This window comes from Odocoileus virginianus, chromosome 4 (assembly GCF_023699985.2).
Source record: "Odocoileus virginianus isolate 20LAN1187 ecotype Illinois chromosome 4, Ovbor_1.2, whole genome shotgun sequence".
Classification (NCBI taxonomy): domain Eukaryota; kingdom Metazoa; phylum Chordata; class Mammalia; order Artiodactyla; family Cervidae; genus Odocoileus; species Odocoileus virginianus.
Genome location: NC_069677.1, coordinates 83,652,770 through 83,674,396, shown reverse-complemented (window position 1 = coordinate 83,674,396; position 21,627 = coordinate 83,652,770). Strand labels below are relative to the sequence as shown.

Below are 21,627 nucleotides of genomic sequence, written 5' to 3'. Positions count from 1 at the left end.
CTCTGGACACTCTGCATCCATGGTGCAGGGCCACCTCCTACACGCCCTCCTGAGGCCAGCCAGCTGGCCGTGGAGACCAGTCTCTGGGATATACGTCACGTCCAGCAAGGGAGTCCTTAGTGACCCCAGGATGGGGCTGCTTCTCTCTAGCTGAGCAATTCTTCCGGAGGGGACCGAGCAGGGAGGGGGTGGGCCTGCAGTGTCCCCTCCTGTGGCCCCAGGATGCTGGACTCCTCAGTGGCAGATCAACTGACCCGACTGACCCTGAAACTCCTTGAGAAGGTAAGACAGCTAGAAAAAAAAAAAAAAAAGACAGCTGGGCACTTGTGCTTTTAACAGCTTGTTACAGAGCACAGCTTACACCTGTCACGCCCACTTCCAAAGCAAAGCACTTCTGGGTGGTCCTAGCCTTGTAGTGAACAGCTGTGGTTTCTTGGTTCTTCTTTGTGTTTGAATGGAACCAAGTAGGGTCTTCTGGAAGTTTCTACAGCTGGGAGGCAGGCCTGCAACCACAGGATGGAGCACGTCCAGGGCTCCCAAAGCTCTCTCGCAGCCTCCCAGCTTCCAAATTTTAGGAAAGACAGACCCAGCCTACCGCGGCCTCTCAGCAGGGCATGGGGCAGGTAGCCTGTGCACGCTCCTCAGGCCGGTCTTCTCCTCCTCTGAGGGTCGCATGGTCCTTTCAATGCCCCCCTCCAACCCCTCACCTGCCTGCTCTGTTCTTCTGCCCACCATGCTTGCCTTCTGCCCTCCTGGGCTGCCCAGAGAGGGCAGCAGGGGTCACCCCAGGACTGGTCTGGATTATAACTGCTCAGCCCTGGGTTCAGCTGGGGCGTCAGGGCAGTCAGGACGCAGGGCTGGCCTGGTCAAACTCTTCAGAAAGCTGCCTGAAGGGGCCCATAGGTTTCAAGGTGGAGCATGTGTGCGTCATATGGAAAGTGTGACCACAGGACCCCACCTGGCACCAGTCAGTCGTCTGGGCACTCGTTCCTGGCCCGGCCCCTCATCCGGAGGAGCCTGTGCCTGGAGCCCGCAATGCTTGTCCCTCTGTCTCCTCACAGAAACTGGAGCAAGAGCGTGAGGATGTGGAGGGGGCTTCTGAGGACCCCCATGTCGTGCCAGGTAAGAGCCTGGGCTGCTTGGCGCTGTGTGGGCCCCAGACCCACCTCCAGGTATGGCCAGACTGTCCTCTAAACATCACTCTCAGAGCAGAAAGGCCTTGTTTATGTCTTAAACGCACACACACACGCACCCTCATATCGTATCACCTCTGTCTGCACATCCAGGGGGGCACGTTCATCACTCCATCTGCAGATGAGAAGAGGGAGGCAGAGAGGGTAGGGGACCAGCCCCACTGCCTTGCTCAGATCAGAATCGCCCTTGCCTGCATCAGACCATGTTGCTCTGAGCTTGCTTTGGGGTGGGGGGTATATGGGGCCCAGCCATCCACATCCACCTGCTCATCCTCAGGTGCCCAGACCAGACGTCTCCACATCCCCAACCTGTCTGGTGGTCAGATGCTCAGGCCACAGGAACCAGGGGAAGGGCCACCTTCCCTGGCTGGGGTTCTGGGCTCAGGGACATCTGGGCAAGGTGCTGGGGAGACACTGCTTGCTCTTCACCACATGGTGAAGCTCCTTGTGCTGCGGAGTTCCAGGCAGTTCCTGAGGGCAACAGACAGAGCCCAGGGCTGAAATCCAGATAGGAAATCCCAAATCAGTTCACATGACCAAGGGCAAGCACAGGCATGTGCTGCGCTCAGTTGCTCAGTCGTGTCCGACTCTGCGACTCCAGGAACTGTGGTCCACCAGGCTCCTCTGTCCGTGGGATTTTCCAGGCCAGAATACTGGAGTGAGTTGCCATTTTCTCTTCCATAACACAGACATGGAACACTACAAATGGGCCGGGGGAGTGGGGACACCTGGGGGTGGGGGGAATGGGGACTCTAGGGGGAAGTGGGGACTCTTTGGGGAGGAGTGGGGACTCCTGGGGGAGAGGAGAATCCTGATTGGGGGCGGGGAGTAGAGACATCTGGGAAGGGAGTTGAGACTCCTGGGGGAGTGGGGACTCCTTGGCGGGGGGCGGGGGGAGGGGACTCCTGGGGGGGAGTGGGGGCTCCTGGGGGGGAGTCAGGATTCTTGGGGGTGGAATGGGGACTCCTGGAGGGGAGTGGGGGCTCCTGGGGGGGAGTCAGGATTCTTGGGGGTGGAATGGGGACTACTGGAGGGGAGTGGGGACTCCTGGGTGTGGAGTGGGGACTCCTGGGGTGAGTGGAGACTCCTGACCCCAACTCGAAGACTCAGCTTCCTGAACGCCCCCTACTGTTGCCCACACAACCCCCATGGGGTGGCTCCTGAGCTCCGCCCCCGCAGGCACCTCCCTCCTCCTCTGGGACAGGCAGGTCCTGGAGGCAGGAAAGGCTGGGATATGGTGCTGAGCCCTGAAGCCTGCGCTTCCCTCCAGGAGATGAGGATGGGCCAGAGGCCGCCTTGCGGAGCGCTCTGAGGATGAGGAAGGACCTTCTGCAGAGACTCTGGGTAGGCCATGTGGACATGGGGCGTCTTCATCAGAGCTCTGTGCAGTGAAGCTGCGGCTGGCGCTCAGAACAAGCACTGGGGTGGGGTCGGGGGGGTAGGGTATGGGGGTGAGGGTGGGGTTGTGGTGGGGTTCCTGCACCCACACTGCTTCTGATGTTTGTGAGGTGGCGGTGGACAACTAGTGGACCATGGACTCCACTGGAGAGAGAACTCACCTGCTTCCTGTAGGCTGGGCTCTCACAGGGGCTACTTGCTGAGAAAACCTGCTCTGGCTGCATATGATCAGAAGCAGACATGCCCCATGAAGGGTCTGGTTCCAGGAAGTGGGATTCCAAGATGCCCAGGGCTTTGTCCAAACAGACACACTTGTTGCAGGGAATGACACATGGGGGGAGGAAGGTGTTTGGGTCCACAGAGCAGCTGTGATAAACTTACTGCTCTGCACTGGAAATGTGCTGGAGAGACAGAGTATCCTCTACCGGCTTCCCTCATAGCTAAGTCGGTAAAGAATCCGCCTGCAAAGAAACCCCGGTTCAATTCCTGGGTCAGGAAGATCCACTGGAAAAGAGATAGGCTACCCACTCCAGTATTCTTGGGCTTCCCTTGTGGCTCACTTGGTAAAGAATACACCTGCGATGAGGGAGACGTGGATTTGATCCCTGGGTTGGGAAGATCCCCTGGAGAAGGGAAAGGCTATCCACTCCAGTATTCTGGCCTGGAGAATTCCCTGGACGGTATAGTCCACGGGGTCGCAAAGAGTCAGAAACGACTGAGCAACTTTCATTTTCACTACTGGCTGGAGAAAGTCATCTTTGGTTAATTGCTCCTGTGTGCACCACGTGAAGGGCTTTGCCTCCAGAGTCTGGCTGCAGTCCCAGCTCAGATGTACGCTGGGCCCTGGTGGGGGCAGGAGGGGGCCGGGTGCAGGGCAGTGGTTGGTGGTACTGGGGCTCGCTGCTTCTGACTGGGGTCACACACCTGTGCGCTGGCACTGCTCTGCCAGGCAGTGTGAGGGCCGGGACACACCCCCACCGAGCGGCCATGGCTCTGCTTTGGCTTTGCAGGAGCAGCGCCTCTTGGAAGAGGCTTCCCGGGTTCGTCATCACAGGGAACTGCATGGAGGAGCCCATGGGTCTGTGCTGCCCCCAGAGGCGCCTCCTGTGGGCATCCACCCCGCTGTCCCCCCAGCCCCACCTGCCCCAAACCCACCACGGATCATCCAACACCTGGTACGTCTGCCTTGGGTGACCCTGGGGGGCAGAACCAATGGGGAGGGTACCGTGCACCCAGAGACCTCTCACCTGAGCGGAGATGTCGGTCACTCCACACTCGCACCCTAAGCAGTTTAGGGAAGTGCGCTGAAGGGGCCATCGGCTCAGTGGCCACAGCGGCTGCTGCCTGTGTCCAGCCCTGTTGGGAGAAACGTGTCCCGTATCGTCAGGCTTCACAGGCGCCCTAAGCACTGGCTGTGTGTGGAGGGGCGAACCGTTATCTCCTCATTACAGGTGGAGGCTGGGGTCCCCGCTCAGCTCCAGGTGCTAACCTCTGCAGCAGAAGCGGAAGTATGGGGGGATTCCGCACTGGCTGGGCCTGAATTTGGGGAAGAAGTGTGTCAGCTGCTTTCCAAAATTTCCTAATTACCAGAGGAAGCTTGGGCCCCTAGTCTCCAGGCAGAATTTTAAGGTGCATTGAAAGGTGAATGTGCACCCACTCCTGAGAGGCTCACCCCTGCATATGGCAACAGAAAGCCACTCTTCCTTAAGCAGAAGGAATTGTATCAGGGCAGGTAGGTGCCCAGAGGAAGGAGGGGCAGCAGCTAGTCCCGGCGGGCTGTGGCCTCAGGGGTTGAGAGCATGAGTAGATGACAGGCAAGGGCTGTGGCCTTGTGAGGAGGAGATGACAAGGCAGGAGGTGGCCAAGGCTGAGCGGAGAAGGTTCTGGATTGGCTGGCCAAGGAGACCGATGGTGCCGGTGGGCCAGGTCGTGATCTGGAGGACGTTTATCCCCTGGGGGGCCCTGGCTGCCCGTGCAGAGGGAAGAGAGAGGGATCTGTCCAGTGGAACCCCCAGAGCCCTGGCCCCAGCACTGTCTGTGTCTTCCCCAATTTCCTGCCCCTGGAACCTCTGCCAGGAACGGTGGGAGAGGGGTGTCGGTGCAGGAGGCTTGCCCAGTCCCCAGCGTATGCTCACATTTACTGCAACTCCTTACCCCAGTCGTGCTTGGGTGTCTCAGCCTGGACTCTGGTGACACCACAGAGCAAGCAGGATCCAGGGTGGTTGGGATGGGTTTTCCAGAGACCCTGGGGTGAGTTGCCATTGGCCACTCAGGCTGCCTCTCCAGTCTGCTCCAGGTGGTGGGCTGTGACGACGCCAAAGCTGCCTGCCACCTGTGTGTGCCCAACCTGCTAGCCGAGGGGTCTGGTAACACACAAAGAGGATACGAAACGCGCATCTCTGGGTGCTTAAGTGAAGTTTCACCGGATCAGCTCTGTTGGCTTACCAGTCTGGGGCTGCCTTCCAACTGCAGCAGCAGAGGTGAACACTTACAACTGAAGCTGTGTGGCCACAAAGTGGGAACAATACCCCATCAGGCCCTTTGCAGGATGTTTGCCAGCCCTGTCTATGCCATCCTTTCTGTGAACCGAGGGAGAGGGGACAGGGCAGGGCCCGGTGCATTCAGAAGAGGATTTAAGTGGGAATCAACACCAAGTGCATGCTCTGAACCGTGGTACGTTTGTGTTAACTCAGGAGTGAAGCCAGAGGGTGTTTCCATGCCAAGCTCCTTGGATGCCTCTATTAAAGCAGAAGTAATGGACGCAGGGATGAGCTTAGCCCACTGACACCAGGAAATGTGGGAAACATTAGAAAACGACACGCCATGTTTCACTCAGCTTGGGCTCCGTTATAAAATATTAATACCCCCATAGTCTTTGAGCTTAAATGTCAGACATTTCCCTTATTACTGCCCGGAAGCTGGATGTCTTGGATGGAGGTGCCAGCCAACCTGGTTCCCTGAGCATGGCCTCCTGGCTAGGGATTGGCAGCCTTCTCGTGGTGTCTCATGGGGCAGAGAGAGTCTGGTGTCTCTTCCTCTTACCAAGGGCACCAGGCCTATCAACCTAGAGCCCCACCCTTATGCTCTCTTTACCTTTATCACCTCCTCACAGGCCCCATCTCCAAATGCAGTCAGTTTGGAGCTTAGGGTTTCAACATGTGAATTTGAGCGGGGAATAAACATTCAGTCCATAACATGCTATGTCCTAAGTGATACCCAGATGCAAGTATTTATCTAATTGGACACTTGTTTAATCTCTAGGGTTTCTCGCCTAAAATCTCCCATGGATGGATGGATGGATGGTGGATGTCTGGATGGCAGGTGGTGGGTGGTGCTGTAGGTCACTATTCCTAGGGCACATTCAGATAATGGGTTGTCTGGCTCTTCCAGGCCCCCCCACCTCCTGCCACCATCATCCAGCAGCTGCCTCAGCAGCCACTCATTGCACAGATCCCCTCTCCCCTGGCCTTCCCCACCCAGCGGTCAGGAAGCATCAAGGAAGGTAAGTGTCCACACGAGTGTTGTCTTGTTGTTGTTCAGTCACTTAGTCATGTCTCTTTGTGACAACTCTTTGCGTCCAACTCTTTGCGACCCCATGGATTGTAGCATGCCAGGTTTCCCCGTCCTTCACCATCTCCCAGAGTTTGCATAAACCTATGTCCATTGAGTCGGTGATGCCATCCAACCATCTCATCCACTGTGGTCCCTTTCTCCTCCTGCCTTCAATCTTTCCCAGCATCAGGGTCTTTTCCAGTGAGTCAGTTCTTTGCATCAGGTGGCCAAAGTATTGGAGCTTCACCTTCAGCATCAGTCCTTCTAATGAATATTCACAATTGATTTCCTTTGGCGTTGACTGGTTTGATCTCCTTGAAGTCCAAGGGACTCTCAAGAGTCTTCACCAACACCACAGTTCAAAAGCACCAATTCTTTGGTGCTCAGCTTTCTTTATGGCCTAACTCTCATATCTGTACATGACTACTGGAAAAACCATAGCTTTGGTCATACAGACCTTTGTTGGCAAAGTAATGTGTCTGCTTTTTAATATGCTGTCTGGTTGGTCATAGCTTTTCTTTCAAGGAGCAAGTGTCTTTTAATTTCATGGCTGCAGTCACAGTCCGAGTAATTTTGGAGCCCAAGGGATTAAAGTCTATCACTGTTTCCATTGCTTCCTCCTCTATTTGCACGAAGTGATGAGACTGGATGCCATGATCTTTGTTTTTTGAGTGTTGAGTTGGAAACCAGCTTTTTCATTCTCCTCTTTCACCTTCATCAAGAGGCTCTTTAGTTCCTCTTTGCTTTCTGCCACAAGGGTGGTGTCATCTGCATATCTGAAGTTATTGATATTTCTCCTGGCAATCTTGATTTCAGCTTTAGCTTTATCCAGCCTGGCATTTCACATGATGTACTCTGCATAGAAGTTAAATAAGAAGGGTGACAATATACAGTTTGACATACTTTTCCAATTTGGAACCAGTCTGTTGTTCCATGTCTGGTTCTAAAGTTGCTTCTTGACTTGCATACTGATTTCTCAGAAGGCAGGTCAGATGGTCTGGTATTCCTATCTCTTTAAGAATTTTCCAGATTTTGTTGTGATTCACACAGTCAAAGGCTTTGGCACAGTCAATAAAGCAGAAGTAGATGTTTTCCTGGAACTCTCTTGCTTTTTTGATGACCCAGCAATGTTGGCAATTTGATCTCTGCTTCCTCTGCCTCTTCTAAGTCCAGCCTGAACATCAGGAAGTTCACTGTTGAAGCCTTGCTTAAAGAATTTTGAGCATTACTTTGCTAGCATGTGAGATGAGTGAAATTGTACAGTAGTTTGAACATTCTTTGGCATTGCCTTTCTTTGGAACTGGAATGAAAACTGACCTCATCCAGTCCTGTGGCCACTCCGTTGCCCTTCTTCGGGATGTTGTCACAGGTTTATGAAATTGTCTACTGAAAGAAGAAATACTTTTGTAAGCAGGGTAGTCATGTAGGGCCTGGGTCCTTAACACTCGGGCCGCGGACCAGGACTGGTCTGTAGTCTGTTAGGAGCCAGGCTGCAGAGCAGGAGGTGAGCGGCAGGCTAGTGAGCGAAGTGTCATCTGTATTTACAGCTGCTGCCCATTACTCGCCTTACTGCCTGCACCCTGCCTCTTGTCAGATCAGCAATGGCATTAGATTCTCAGATTAGTGGTCACCCTACTGTGAACTCGAGGGACCTAGGTTGTGTGCTCCTTGCGAGAATCTGATGCCTGATGATCTGATTTTGCATTATGGTGAGTTGAACAATTCTTTCATTATATATCACAATGTAATAATAATAGAAATAAAGCACAAAATAAATGTAGTACTGGAATCATCCCAAAACCATCCCCCTTGACCCGAGCCTGTGGAAAAATTGTCTTCCATGAAACCAGTTGGAGACCTCTGATTTAGGGCCATTTTTTTGACTACTCAATGGAAGCTATGCATTTACCAACATGAAAATAATTTTACTTTGAAAAATCCTTACTGATGGATATCCCTGAGGGAAGGGCCTGGACTCAGAACAGAAAGAACTGGGCTCACCGTACCAACTCGTTTAGTGATTAGCTTCTCAAAATCATTGGTTAAATTGCTTTTGCTCTTTAAATAACTTTTGAATACCTTTATTTCAGAACAGCTCTACTGAGGTGACATAGACTAAATTGCATGTGGTTAAAGTGTACAATCTGACAGTTCTGACACCTGTACATGCCTGTGAACCCATCATTAAATCAAGGTGGTGAACATGGGCACCACCTCAGGCCCTGTCTCTCGCCATCCTGCCTGCTTTGCCACTAGGCATTGATCTGTGTCTCCTCTGTTCTGGTCTGAGTAGAATCACCCAGTGTGCACTTTCTGGGCGACTTCTTTCACTCAGCAGCACTGCTCTCAGACTCATCGCTCTTGTTGGGTGCAGCAAACCATGGCTCCTTGAAATTGCCAAGTGACAGTCCTCCCCGTGGATGGACACATTTGTGATCCTTTCACCTGATGATGGAGCTGGAGTTGTTGGGTATCACCACACAACTCCCTGGACATTCACATTTGAGTCTGAGTGTTTATTTCTCCTGGGCACATACCTAGGACTGGAGCAGCTGAAACGTGGCAAGTGTGTGCTTAAAAGTGCTGCATGTGAGAGGTCTGGTTTGTCACATCTTCTCCTGCACATGGTGTGGTCAGTTAGTGGGGGTGGTGGTCAGTTAGCGGGGGTGATGGTAAGTTAGCGGGGGTGATGGTGAGTTACTGGGGGTGATGGTGAGTTAGTGGGGGTGATAGTCAGTTAGTGAGGGTGATGGTCAGCTAGTGGGGGTGATGGTCAATTAGTGAGGCTGATGGTCAGCTAGTGGGGGTGCTGGTCACTTAGTGGGGATGGTGGTTAGTGGCGGGGGTGGTCGGTCACCGTGGTTGTAGTTTGCGGTTCCCTAACGACGGGCAGTGATGAGAGTCTGGAGGCAGACCTATGTATGGAATCACCTGATGAATGTTCTCAGCCCTGTCCTGGTGACCATAGCTCCACCATGTACATGCTACATGGCCCATGCCAGTCTGCAGCTCCTCGGGAGGCTGCTCACACCGAGACCCATAGGAAGGTGCCCTGCAGGTGCAGGGAGAACCGCGCACCGGCCTCTCCTCACCACCCTCCTCGGTTTTTCCAGATGAACTTTAGTGACTATCTGGCCCTAGAGGGGAAGCCAGCACACTGTGTGTGTGTATATGTGCATACTGCACGCATGCAAGTATCTGTGTGCTTTAAAAAAGTGCATTTAAAATCATTGGTAAAAATGAAAGTCAGTAAGTGTTGGTCCTTTAATGGACCGGAACTTGGTGGCCTGGAGTCGACGATGAGAAAGTGAAAGAAGGAAAGAGGCTAATATTCCCTGGGTTACACAGCTGGCTTTAGCACTCCAGGGAATCAGCCAGGAATAGAGAGATAAAGAGAGAGAGAGGAAGAGAAAGAAAGAAAGAAAGACATAATGGAGCAAAGGTGTTTTAATCAACATGGCATGCGCATATATACTGTCTTACAAGGTAGTTATTCTCAGCAAAGATAAAGATTAAAATTCCAGACTTACAAAACACAGGGCGATCCCTACCAAAGAGAGAAGAGGGTACTTATCACCATAATGAGAAACTGACAAAGGAAATGCCTGGATTCCTCGGCCCCGGGAAAGGGAAAGGCGTGCCTCTCCTCTTAACTCCTGAATATTCAGGAATTAATAAGGGCCAGAGGATTCCTGACAAGTAAGTAGCTAGCTATTCAGAAAAGTAAAGTCATGTTCCTTACCCTACTCTTTGTACCAAAACAAATCCCAACTCGATCAAATACGGAATGTAAAAATAGGAAATCTCGAAAGTACTCTAATAACCACTTTGGAGAAGTCTTGGGCTATTTTGTATGAAGTTAAACTCAGTTTCTGTAGCATCCACTCTGCCCCGACTCCTCATGACTGTTCTCCATGCCAGTTCTACCTTTTAGAAAACCTTCTCAGAAACAGACACTGGTATATCATCATACAGAAGTACATTTGAATTAACCACTCTTCATTGTGTCTCAGACTGTCCCCTGGAGTCCCCATCTATCATCTGGGGAGCCTGCATCTGTCATCTGGGGAGACCGCCCCCTGAAGTCCCCATCTGTCATCAGTCTTTTACAAGGCCTTGCAGTAAGGCTCCTAAGCTCCCTCAGCATTCCCTTTCTTCTGATGTCCGCCTGTTCTTAAACACGAATGTTGTTGCTGGATATTCAAGTGTAGGGTGATAGTTATTTTCTCACAACATCAGGACCACCCAGATAATCCAAGATAATTGCCCCATCTCCAGATGCGTTTCTTAAAAAAAAATTAATAAATGATTAATTTACTTTTAAAACTGTGGGGAATTCCCTGGCAGTTCAGTGGTTAAAAGTCCACCCATCTGCTGCAGAGGGTGTGGGTTTGACCCCTGGTCGAGAAACTAAGTTTCCATGTGCCAGGTCTACATGAGGAGTCCAGTAGCAGGAGGGGCTGCATGGGACCTGCAGATCCACAGGCAGTGGCAGATTCCAGGAGCGGCAGGGTCGCGGCCGCCCACTTGAGTGACCAGCCCTCCATGCCCCCCGCCCCCCACACAGAGGTGGTGGAGATGATGCTGATGCAGAACGCGCAGATGCATCAGGTCCTCATGCAGGCCTTGATGCTCAGAGCCCTGCCCCCGCCAGCACTCGCGCCCACCCCGCCGCACCTCACCCCACAGGTAGGCTCCACGCCCAGGCCAAGACCAGAGGACCTGTTGGCTTTGCCTCCAGAAACTCATGTGTTTCTGGCTCCGGGTCTGTGTTTCCTGCCTGAAGCCCCCGGTGCTCCCCAGGGCAACCCCAGGGGAGAAGGACAGGTTGTGCCATCCAGGCCCAGACAGCTGCCCCCCAAGCTGCAGGAGCTCTGTGGGAGCCTGGTCCGCCCCTGCCCACCACTTCTGACCCTGACCGCACCCTGAGTCAGGGCCCATGTGGAGGGAGGGGGCCGGGGCGCAGCCGGCGTCCTCGCTGAAACACTCTGCTGTGTGTCCTGCTGCGGATGCACAGCGCGCCCGCCCGGCCACCCAGAGGCCGCCCTCCGTCCGCCACCACCACCACCGCTACGCACCTCCAGCCCTGCTGCCGGCCATGCCTGCGCCTGGCTCCCCTCTGGGTTACTCCGTGTGGCCCCTGGTGGTCTCTGCCACTGCTGTCCCGCCTGCTGCCAGCTTCCTGCCCAGCACCGCGCAGCACGTGACCGGCCCGTCTGCGGCCGCCCTCAGCACGTAAGTCTGGGCCGGGCTCTAGCCCGGTCTCCTGAGCCTGCAAGGCGGGAGGACCCCGGGGCCTGGGTCACCCCTGCTTGCCTTCTGTCAGGCCAGTGGCTGCAGCGGGAGTCTGCGGAGGCCTTCCCAGCTCCTGAGCGACAGGGGCGGGCTGGGGAGGTAACCGCGGCAGTCTCGGTCCTGGTTGCCATGGCTGAGTGTGGACCCCGTGCCATCCTCCCAGGGGAGCAGCCTGAGGCGGGGGTCGTTTGTCCCGCCCAGCAGGGGGTCCCTGGGAGAGCCCAGGACAAATCCAGCTCTGAGGGCCCCACCGAGGCCTGGTGGTGAGACACACCTGAACGTGGCGTCTTTGAGCCAGACCAGGGCAGTAGCAGACACCCTCCTTCCCCTCAGGATGGCATCCAGTGGGGTCCTGCCGGCACAGGCGCCAGGCCCGTGACCTCATGGTGGGCTCAGGTAAGCAACAGGCCCCATTCTCCCGGGTGGTGGGGCAGCTGAGGCTCCTGGACCCAGGGCTGTGAGGATCACCAGGGGACACGGGGATGTGACCAGGAAACGGGGCTCAGGAGCCAGGAGAGAAAAGGCTGATGGGTTCAGCCACACAAATGCCATGAACACAGTCACACATGTGGTGCCCGGGGAAGGCGCTGTGGCAGGACGTGTGCCTGGTGTGCCTGGGTGAGGGCAGCGTGTCTGTTGAGGGCAGAGCGTCTGGTGAGGGCAGCCTATCTGAGTGAGGGCAGGGTATCTGGGTGAGGGCAGGGTGTCTGGGTGAAGGCAGGGTATCTGGGTGAGGGTGTCTGGGTGAGGGCAGGGTGTCTGGGTGAGGGCAGGGCATCTGGTGAGGGCAGGGCCACAGGCTGGCTGGAGCAGTCTCTCCCCCTGAAGTGAAGCAATAAAGCTGGTTGAGGGGACTCTCCTCCATCTGAGCCAGTCTGGACTCTCCCAATGGGACACGATACCTCTACTCCATTTTTGGCTCTTTTATATTTTTCTGGTGGAATTGCACCTCCTGGATGCTTTAATATCATTTCCATGTAAATGCCCTTTGCAAGCATTATACATGTTTGCATTGGCCCCTTTGGGGATGTTACCTCTTTCCTCAAGTTCCACACAAGCAGGAGCTCTGCTCGGGTCTGCGTCTTTGGAACTGGCAGTTGCCAGAAGACTCCTCAAAGGAAGAGATGACCTTGGAATTGCCCTCCAGCTGCACGCAGGCTCCCCCACTGGGCTGACTGCACCCCAGGCAGCTCCCCAGTGGCGAGAGCGCCAAGGGCCTGGGTGCAGCGTGTCCTGACATCTGCACATCTTGTTCAATGTGCCATTAAAGGTCTGACCCAATTTCCGTATTTTCATGTTGACATTTTCTTTAAAAAAAAAAAATTCACCACGGTTTGTGGAATCTCAGCTCCCCAACCAGGAAGCTAACCCGAGCCCTCAGCAGTCCAAGTGCTGAGTCCTCATTACTGGACCGTGAGGGGGTTCCCATTCATGTTAACATTTTCTCACATGGCTTTTCACTTTGGTTTCACTTCTCAACATAATTGTTAACTCAATAGAGGGAAGAGGTTTGACAGCAGCTCGTCATCTTTGGTTGGCCCGGGAAACTGGACAATCTGTTTTGTTTGCCTTTGGAGTCAGGGAAATCCCAGCCCTTCCCTCAGGTGTCTGCCTCTCCTGTGAGTCTCCCCTACTGTCACAAAGGATGTTTCACTTCTGGCACCAAATGTGTGTGAGGTTTGCCCACAACAAGCAGGTCCCCGTGATCCTGCTCGGGTGTCCTGCAATTCAGCTCAATTCTGATACCACCTGCCTGGAGATGGGGTCAGATCCCTCAGGTCAAGGGCTCAGTCTCCTAGGACTGTCCCCACTTCAGACACCAGTCACAAATCCAGGGCTCACCTGTGTCCCCGCGCAGTGGGGTGCGTCACCTCCCAGCCTGGATGCGTCTGCCGACCTGGACCCCCTGCATCTTAGGCTGGGATGGTGTGGAGGCTTCCTCACATGGGCCTGACCACTGGTCACTCCATCTCCAGCCCCCTCCCTACTCCAGGGAAGTTCCGAGGCTCTAATCCTGCTTGGCCTTCCCAGCAACCAGACTCATCCAGGATCCACCCAGAGTCACCTCATCATCATGTGGGAATTTACAAAGGTTTCAGGATCCCTGTCAGGAGCTGGGGCGGGGGGCGGCGTGAAGACTAACATGCATGTTTTCTGTCACCGCACACCTGGCCTTGGCAGGTCAACCAGGATGAAGGGAATATGTTCCTGCATCTGGGAGAGTCCAGTGCTGTGAGAACATGGCAAGGCCACCAATGGGAGGGCCTCTGGGAAGGGAGGTCAACGTTGAGGACATGGGGTGAGATCGCCTTCATGAGTTGGCCAATCCGGGGCAGCTGAAGAAGTCTCAGTAGGCCCTGGAAGTGGGGTGGGCCTGCCAGGGAGGTGGTGCTGGGGCCCAGAGGTGGGGGCTTTGCGTGCTGTGATACTGTGGCATAGTAAGAAATGTGTATTTGGTTTTGCCCTGGTTCCTGGCACACAGCTCCTAAAACCTTCGTAATCCGGAGGTTATGCTAATGAGGTGACTCTGGGCCCCAGGAGGGCTTCAGGAGGATGGGGGACGGTTGTCCAAGGAGCCCACCCTGATTGGAGGTTGGCACTTAAGCCCCACCCCCAACCTGAGGCAGTGGAGGCTGGAAGTTGAGTCAATCACCAATGGCCAATGACTGAATCCATCAATGCCTCAGTAAGAGAACCTCCATAAATCCACTAGAAGATCGGGCTGGTGAACATCTGGGAGGCGGTGCACACCCCGCTCCAAGGGGACAGAAGCTCCTGTGTTCACCCCATGCACGTCTCCAGCTGACTGTTCATCTGTGTTCTTTACAATAAAGCAGTGTTCCCTGAGTTCTGTGACCATTCTAGCAAATTACTGAACCTGGGGGACGGGGAGGGTTATGGGAACCTCTGATCCTGGTGAATTTGGATACTGAGTATCCTGGTCTAGAGTGGGAGGGCATTTTTTAAAAAAATATTTATTTTTATTTGTTTGGCTGCACCAAGTTCTAGTTGCAACATGCGGGATCTAGTTCCCTGACCAGGGATCAAACCTGGGCTCCCTGCATTGGTAGCTCAGAATCTTAGCCGCTGGGCCACCAGGGAAGTCTTGAGAGGGTTAATAGCCTTGATAGGGAGGCCATATAAGATGGTTGGATGGCATCATCAACTTGTTGGCCTGGGAGATGCCCATGGGAGTCCATGGGAGGTGGGAGAAATATCAATAACCTCAGATACACAGATGACACCAGCCTTATGGCAGAAAGTGAAGAACTACAGAGCCTCTTGATGAAAGTGAAAGAGGAGTGAAAAAGTTGGCTTAAAACTCAACATTCAAAAAACTAAGATCATGGCATGGCTTAAAACTCAACATTCAAAAAACTAAGATCATGGCATCTGGTCCCATCACTTCATGGCAAATAGATGGGGAAATAATGGAAAACAGTGACAGACTTTATTTTCTTGGGCTTCAAAATCACTGCAGACAGTGACTGCAGCCGTGAAATTAAAAGACACTTGCTCCTTGGAAGAAAAGCTATGAAAAACCTAGACAGCATGTTAAAAAGCAGAGACATTACTTTGCTGACAAAGGTCTGTCTAGTCAAAGCTATGGTTTTTCCTGTAGTCACGAATGGATGTGAGAGTTGGACTACAAAGAAAGCTGAGCACCAAAGAACTGATGCTTTTGAACTGTGGTGTTGGAGAAGACTCTTGAGAGTACCTTGGACTGCAAGGAGATCAAACCAGCCAATCCTAAAGGAAATTAGGAAGGACTGATGCTGAAGCTGAAGCTCCAAAACTTTGGCCACCTGATTCAAAGAACTGTCTCATTGGAAAAGACTCTGATGCTGGGAAAGATTGAAGGCAGAAGGGGATTACAGAGGATGAGATGATTGGATGGCATCAATGACTCGATGGACATGAGTTTGAACAAGCTCCAGGTATTGGTGATGGACAGGGAAGCCTGGAGTGCTGCAGCCCATGGGGTCACAAAGAGTCAGACATGACTGAGCGACTGAACTGAACTGAACTGAACTTGTGGGCCTGAGCCCTTCACTTGTGGGGGGCTGCACTGTCTCCGAGCAGTTAGTGGTAGAAGTGTTGTGAGGAGAGGAAATTTTAATGGTTGTGCCAAGTGCCCTGGTGGGGGTGCTGGTGGGCCTCTCCTCACCAAGATGCCAAGGACAATGAAGCAGGAGGCACTGCCTGTGCCCTGTGGACCTGGCATAACTCTAAGGTGCCTTCAGGGCTTGGAGGCTGGGAGGCGAATCTAGAACACAGCTAGGACAGTAAAGGGCTGGGAACCCAGGCAACACCTGGAGCAGGGGCTCTGCTCAGGCGACACTGGATGTGCCGGAAGCTCTAGGACTGGGCATGTGTGGATATGAGAGCTGGACCATAAAGAAGGCTGAGCACTGAAGAATTGATGCTTTTCAACTGTGGTGCTGGAGAAGATTCTTGAGAGTCCCTTGGATAGCAAGGAGATCCAACTTGTTAATCCTGAAGGAAATCAGTCCTGAATGTTCACTGGAAGGACTGAGGCTGAAGCTCCAATACTTTGGCCATCTGATGGGAAGAAGTGACTCACTGGAAAAGACCTTGATGCTGGGAAAGACTGAAGGCAGGAGGAGAAGGGGATGACAGAGGATGAGATGGTTGGATGGCATCACCAACTCGATGGACATAAGTGTGAGCAAGCTCTGGGAGTTGGTGATGGACAGGGAGGTCTGGCATGCTGCAGTCCATGGGGTCGCAAAGAGTCGGACACAACTGAGCAACTGAACTGAACTAAACTGGGACCAGGCAGCATGTGTCTGGGTGAGGAGGGTGGAGGGTGGGGGCAACCAGTGGAACGAGACAGAACCAAGACGCCCTGTGGCCAGCAGATGGCCTGGCTGCTGATGGACCGTGGCATGGCCTTCTCTCAGATTCAGGTCAGGACAGTCGCTCACATTCTGTACTAAAATTCAAGGGCTGTTTACAACCACATGTTAAAACACCTAATTAATAAGAAAAAAGGAAAAACCAGTAGAAAATGGGCAAGTCTGCTCAGACTTGAACACAGGAGGAAGTTGCCTGTGTCCAGACATGACCAGAGGTCCTGTGGGGGGCTGGCTCTAGTAGCAGGTGAAGAGCCTCCGAACACTTGCTGGCAGGACTGGCGGGTCTCAGGACCCTTCAGTCCCTTCAAAGGGCCCAGAAAGCAGAGAGCGCTGGGGGCTTATCTTCGGTCTCTGCCATGTTAAACTCTAAACTGAGAACAAGTTTAATGATTACAAGCAGGTCACACGCAGCCAGCAGCTCAGGAAAATGACAGACCCGTGTCCCCAGGAGCCAGTGGAAGTCCAGGCTCAGGACACAAATCCAATGGGAAATGCGTTTTCGTTTCTAAAATCAACATATGGGAGAAACCAAGTTCTTAGAACCATGGTTTTCTGAGTTTTAGAATCTCCAAGAGGCCGTGTGTTGTTGCCCTGACTCGTCTGGAGCTCCAGGCGAGTGGAGAGTCTGTGGCACCGTGGTGAGTGCTGGGGCCTGAGGTCCAGGCCCTGAGTTGGCTCAGTGTCCGCCCCCTCCACATCTGCCCCACTTGCGAGGTCAGAGCTTAGGCACAGCTCTGGAGAAGGCTCTGGGTGACCCCTGGGTTTACTTGACTGTCCAGAAGTCAGGACTGAACAGGACTGACAGAAGGACGCTGTCCGACAGAAGGATGGGATGTGGCAGTCAGAGCTCTGCCATGCGGGCAGAGGACTCGGGAATGACTTACGAGCAAATGCTTGAACCGGGGACTGAAGGGCTAGGGCAGGTGATGGCCAAAGAAGAGCTGAGGGTCCCCCGGTGTGGGAGTGGGTCGGCGGGCCTTGCAGCCATCTTGCTCCTGTGGGGGCTGGGTGGGACTGAATCCAGCAGGATTTCAAGGGAGGGTACACCCACCTGGGCTCCTTGATCTGTCCTGAGATGGGAGAGATGCCCCTATGCCAAGGGCAGAGCCCCGGGGAAGGGGCGGTTCCCATGCCCCACCTCTGCATGATCTGAGAGCTGAGAACTATTTTATTTACAACACTGGAAATAGCAGACCAACTGTGTCCTAAACAAAGGAAGGAGTGGAACTTGCCCCACAGGGCAGCAGTGGCCACCGAGACCCGCAGTGTGGGGGCGCCCTGATCTCTGGGGCCACCTTCCAGCCACTCTCCGTCACCTTCGTCAGAAGAGGCCTCTGCTCAGGGGCTGCAGCCTGGTCCCCATGTGCTTGTTCAGCTCCTGCAGAACCTGCTTCTCCTTCTGGTACATCTGAAAGAAAGGGGTAGAAACCAGCTCTGGACTGGCCCAGAGGCCTGGCCTCCCCTGACCCTGGGGGCTCTCTCCCTGAGGCCTGTGGCCTCCCACACAGCCTGAGGCGGGCAGCCCTAGGACAGAGGCGCTCTTGGTAGGAGCCTTGGAGCCAGCAGGGGCAGGGGGCGGGGGGCCAGGGCCAAGTTGGTGGTCTTGGGTATGAAGAGGAGGGGAGGGCCTACCTCGGGGTTCGAAGAAGGGGTCAGACTGGGTGACCTGCCCCAAAGCCTGGGAGCAGGTGTGTGAAGCCCTTCTTGGGGGAAAGGGTGGGCTGCTGGGAAACCGCCCTGGAGCATCCCTGAGATGCTGCTGGTGTGGAGGGCAGCGGGGCTGAGGAGGGGAATGAGGGGGTTACAGCAGGGATGGGGGTGTGGGACAGCCAGGGTGTGGCCGGCGTGGACCCAGGAGCCTCGGAAGGCCATGGGGAGGCCAACTGTACCAGGACCATTTTGTTAATTTTCAAAAAATGTTTTTCTATGCAGTTCAGAAAGCCTACTTGATTATGAACATAATTTGAGTTAATAAAATGCAATTATGGTTCTATACCAACACAGACCTTTATAAACTGAGTAAATAACTGGTAGTCTTTGAGGAAACAAACCACCACATAATAGGTCTGGATCAGATACTCGAATGTCCCAAATCCTGTTTCCAACTGACAAATATCATCACAATAACTCTCATAAAGATTTTAAGTCATCTTGGGATTTTATGAAATTCATGGCAGCGTCTCTCCTTGGACCTTTCAGTAGTGAATGAATAATGTAGTTATCAGCATTTAGGGAGTCCAGTATTTAAAACAAACACTGTCTCTTTTATAAAGTGGGCCCTATCAACTCCTCATTTTGCTGCATTTCTCCATTTGGTTTTCACACTGGACAGCAGGGGGCAGGTCGCACAGCCTGGTTTCTGGGGCCTGGGCTGCAATGCGTGCCGTGTGTGCTGCAGGCAGGGCAGGGGTCCTACCTTCTGCCATTCGGCCTCTGTGCTGTGTGTGAAGCCCAGCAGGTGACAGAGCCCGTGGGTGGCAGTCACCTGTCAGAACAATTAAGAAGCTGCCTCAGAGGGTGGTCAGGATCAAGCCATGAGCCACGGTGGTGGTGGCGGTGGCGGAGGAGGAGGAGAAAGAGAAAAAAGTCAGGGAGGGCTGGTGGATGCTGAGCGGGAGGTGAGGAAGCCTCCTCTGGGCCCAGGCAGGGCTGTGGGCAGGTGGTGACGTCACGGTGGGGGGTCTGGTTAGCAGGAGTAGGTCAGGCCCCTGTGGTGGGGTGTGAAGATCAGGATCGCCTCTGGAGTTGGGGGGAGCTGTGGAGACATGGAGAGCCAGGGCAGGGGAAGGGGAGGAACCCAGCGTTGCCATGCAGGTGGGTGCCAGCTGGGAGGAGAGTGGCTTGGCCTGGCCCAGTGCCAGGGAACTGAGGGTCCTACGCGTGCAGGCTGGTCCTCCACTGTGGGTAACAGACTTCTCAGAAGGTATTGGGGAGTGGACAGTGTCCACAGGTGACCCAAGCCCAGAGCCCTCCGGGGCACATGACGCTAGTCACGGAGATCCTGGAGTTGAGATCGGTGCTAAGCGGTGCTGTCTACACAGCAGTTCTCACCACTTGCAAGGAGAAAGCACACCTTCCTCCTGTCAGCAACCCTGATGCCTGAGCACAGGGTGTCTCGCTGGGAAATTCCACTTCAAGTCTCAGAAGCACTAGGATTCCCCAAAGATGATACTTTAGGGTATGGATAAAGGGAGACACCTCCATTGAATCCATGGGGACAGTGGAACACGACTCAATGGCACACCGCTTTTCAGAACACTCCCACCATCCTGCCATCCTTCATGGCATCAGGGGAGGAGACAGATTTGAAGGTCCTGGAGGCTGGAATCCTGCCCGCTTCTAGCAGTTCAGTAAGAAGCTCCTTCAGCTGCCCTGAGCTGGCTAAAGGCAGCCTGCTCATCTCCAGAGGCAAAGCTAAGAATCAGGCCACTCCTAGGGCTCCCTCCTCCCAGGAGTGTCCCCTCCCCTCACCCAACACTGCCTCGGGGGCACAGACCCATGCCCCAGGCTCTCCTCTCTGAGATGTGGTGAGAGGGTACGGCCCTTGCCTGCGGGTTTCCCCCAGGAACCCTTGTCCTACTCAAGGCTTATGGTGTGGATGTTCATGTCACCTCCACAACCTCTTCTCGTGGCCTGGATGAAGGACATTGGCTTCTGCTTTGCCCATGAGGATTTGTCATTTCCGCATCCCACTTACAGTCAGGATGTCATAGTAATCTTCATCTTCCTTGCACTGCTGGAGGATAAACTCCACGCCCAGGAAAATGTCTCCTAAATTATAGTCATCTGGAAAGTTGGGCTGGGGGATTTCACCTGCTTTCAGATTCTGAAAATAAGGAAATATACATCTGCAGAACATGACCTCAGAACACTAACTGGCCACAGGCCCACAGGTTTCACCCTGAAAGACCCGGTGTTGCTAGTCCCAAGGCAGACAAATCAGGGACTGTGGCAGAGATACTGCACACGACTGACTCAAGATGTTCCCACACTGTCAAAATAATTATTTCCATTTCTTTCATCCTTCCTAATGCACAACTACCCAGCTCCAAAACATCTAGGAGCTAAATCACCACATTGATACAAGTTTACATTTCTGTTCTTCCCAGTTTTGATACTGATCACATGTTCCCACATAAAAGACCAGTCCATTCAGCTGAGGGCTGTTCACACTAAGTCAGTCAAATATTTTTATTTCTTTTTACGGAAAATAAATGGACACTTTAATATATTTTTATATTAAATGTTGAACATTTAATTCTCTTTCCTCCTTCAATTTATTTCCTTAGGTGTGATCCTAGTGGATTAAACAGTTATCAAGATTTACTTCAGGTAAATTGCCAGACTGCTTTCCAAAAGGGTTGCCCCAATTTATGTGGCCACTAACAATGCAGGAAGTCTCCAATGAGTCATTCACATAACATAGGTAATAACCTGATGCGTGTGTTAGTTGCTCAGTCGTGTCCAACTCTTTTTGACCCCATGGACTGTAGCCTGCCAGGCTCCTTGGTTCATGGGATTCTTCAGGTAAAAATACTGGAGGGTTGCCGTGCCCTCCTCCAGGGGATCTTCCCGACCCAGGGATGGGACCTTGGTCTCCTGCATCGCGGGCAGATTCTTTACCGTTTGAGCTACAGGGAAATCCTTATAATCTGATAGACAGCACATATTTGTTTTAAAATATTTGCCCAAGTCTGTCCTCTTATTTTCAGAGTTATTTAAAATTTTCAACCCGTACATATCCATTAATGAACCACACTTAAAACTGCAGAAGCGCTTTCTCTTTAATTCACTGTTACGAGGAGGGCGGGGATCACCCTCCCTCCTTCAGCGATAGGCTCTGATCAGTAGCGACGGTCACATCTTACTCCCTACTTCCGTGTGTATTTGAAATTTTCGGAGCAACACTGACAATCCTGTCTGTGGTGTAATTAACGGAATTCACAGCGGAAGGTAGGCCGGATGTGAACCGAAGGGCTGCCTTTACCTCGTGAAAGGGGAAGGAGAGTACGTCGGTCGGGGTGTCTTGCTCTCGGTAGACCCTGTTCATCTGCTGAATCTTCCGGTTGTCGACGCAGACAACGCCCAGGTCGAAGGCCTGGACGCCCAGGGCCCCGCGCACCGCCTGCAGCCTCTGGCGCAGCAGCGCGCGCCGCAGGGGCACCGCCCGCTGCAGGTTGCGGAGCGCTAGGCTCATCGCGACTTCGGGCCGATTAATCGAAAGCCCGCGGAAGTTCTGTAGCAACGCATGCGCACGCACGCTCACGTCATCCCGTTCGGTGGAATTCGTTGAAAACTGTCGTGGAACG

The 21,627-nt window shown here is 53.5% G+C and overlaps 3 protein-coding genes across 7 annotated transcripts in view; 2 read left to right on the top strand and 1 right to left on the bottom strand.

The window, feature by feature from the left end:
• Window positions 1–12,727, top strand: C4H21orf58 (chromosome 4 C21orf58 homolog). Of its 3 annotated transcripts, XM_070466922.1 has the most exons (9): window positions 1–282; window positions 1,062–1,122; window positions 2,464–2,537; window positions 3,602–3,766; window positions 5,982–6,093; window positions 10,711–10,832; window positions 11,161–11,378; window positions 11,772–11,834; window positions 12,486–12,573. In XM_070466922.1, exons 1-8 carry the CDS (start codon window positions 223–225, stop codon window positions 11,815–11,817), a joined length of 858 nt encoding a protein of 285 aa, XP_070323023.1. In that variant the 5' UTR covers window positions 1–222; the 3' UTR covers window positions 11,818–11,834; window positions 12,486–12,573. The 3 variants fall into 3 exon arrangements, with proteins under 3 accessions (XP_070323023.1, XP_070323024.1, XP_070323025.1); XM_070466923.1 differs by lacking the exon at window positions 10,711–10,832 and having other exon boundaries at window positions 12,486–12,727; XM_070466924.1 differs by lacking the exons at window positions 1–282; window positions 1,062–1,122 and adding an exon at window positions 1,135–1,851.
• A 4,741-nt stretch (window positions 12,728–17,468) lies between these two features.
• Window positions 17,469–21,620, bottom strand: YBEY (ybeY metalloendoribonuclease). Of its 3 annotated transcripts, XM_020877049.2 has the most exons (4): window positions 21,306–21,620; window positions 20,016–20,144; window positions 18,735–18,803; window positions 17,469–17,726 (listed from the first exon to the last, which is right to left on the bottom strand). In XM_020877049.2, exons 1-4 carry the CDS (start codon window positions 21,513–21,515, stop codon window positions 17,640–17,642), a joined length of 495 nt encoding a protein of 164 aa, XP_020732708.1. In that variant the 5' UTR covers window positions 21,516–21,620; the 3' UTR covers window positions 17,469–17,639. The 3 variants fall into 3 exon arrangements, with proteins under 3 accessions (XP_020732708.1, XP_070323026.1, XP_070323028.1); XM_070466925.1 differs by lacking the exon at window positions 18,735–18,803; XM_070466927.1 differs by lacking the exon at window positions 20,016–20,144.
• Window positions 21,168–21,627, top strand: part of MCM3AP (minichromosome maintenance complex component 3 associated protein) — a 41,346-nt gene continuing 40,886 nt past the window's right edge. Inside the window, exon 1 of the mRNA XM_020877036.2 lies at window positions 21,168–21,271. The gene's annotated coding sequence lies outside the window, so the exon portion shown is untranslated. The remainder of the gene's footprint in view (window positions 21,272–21,627) is intronic.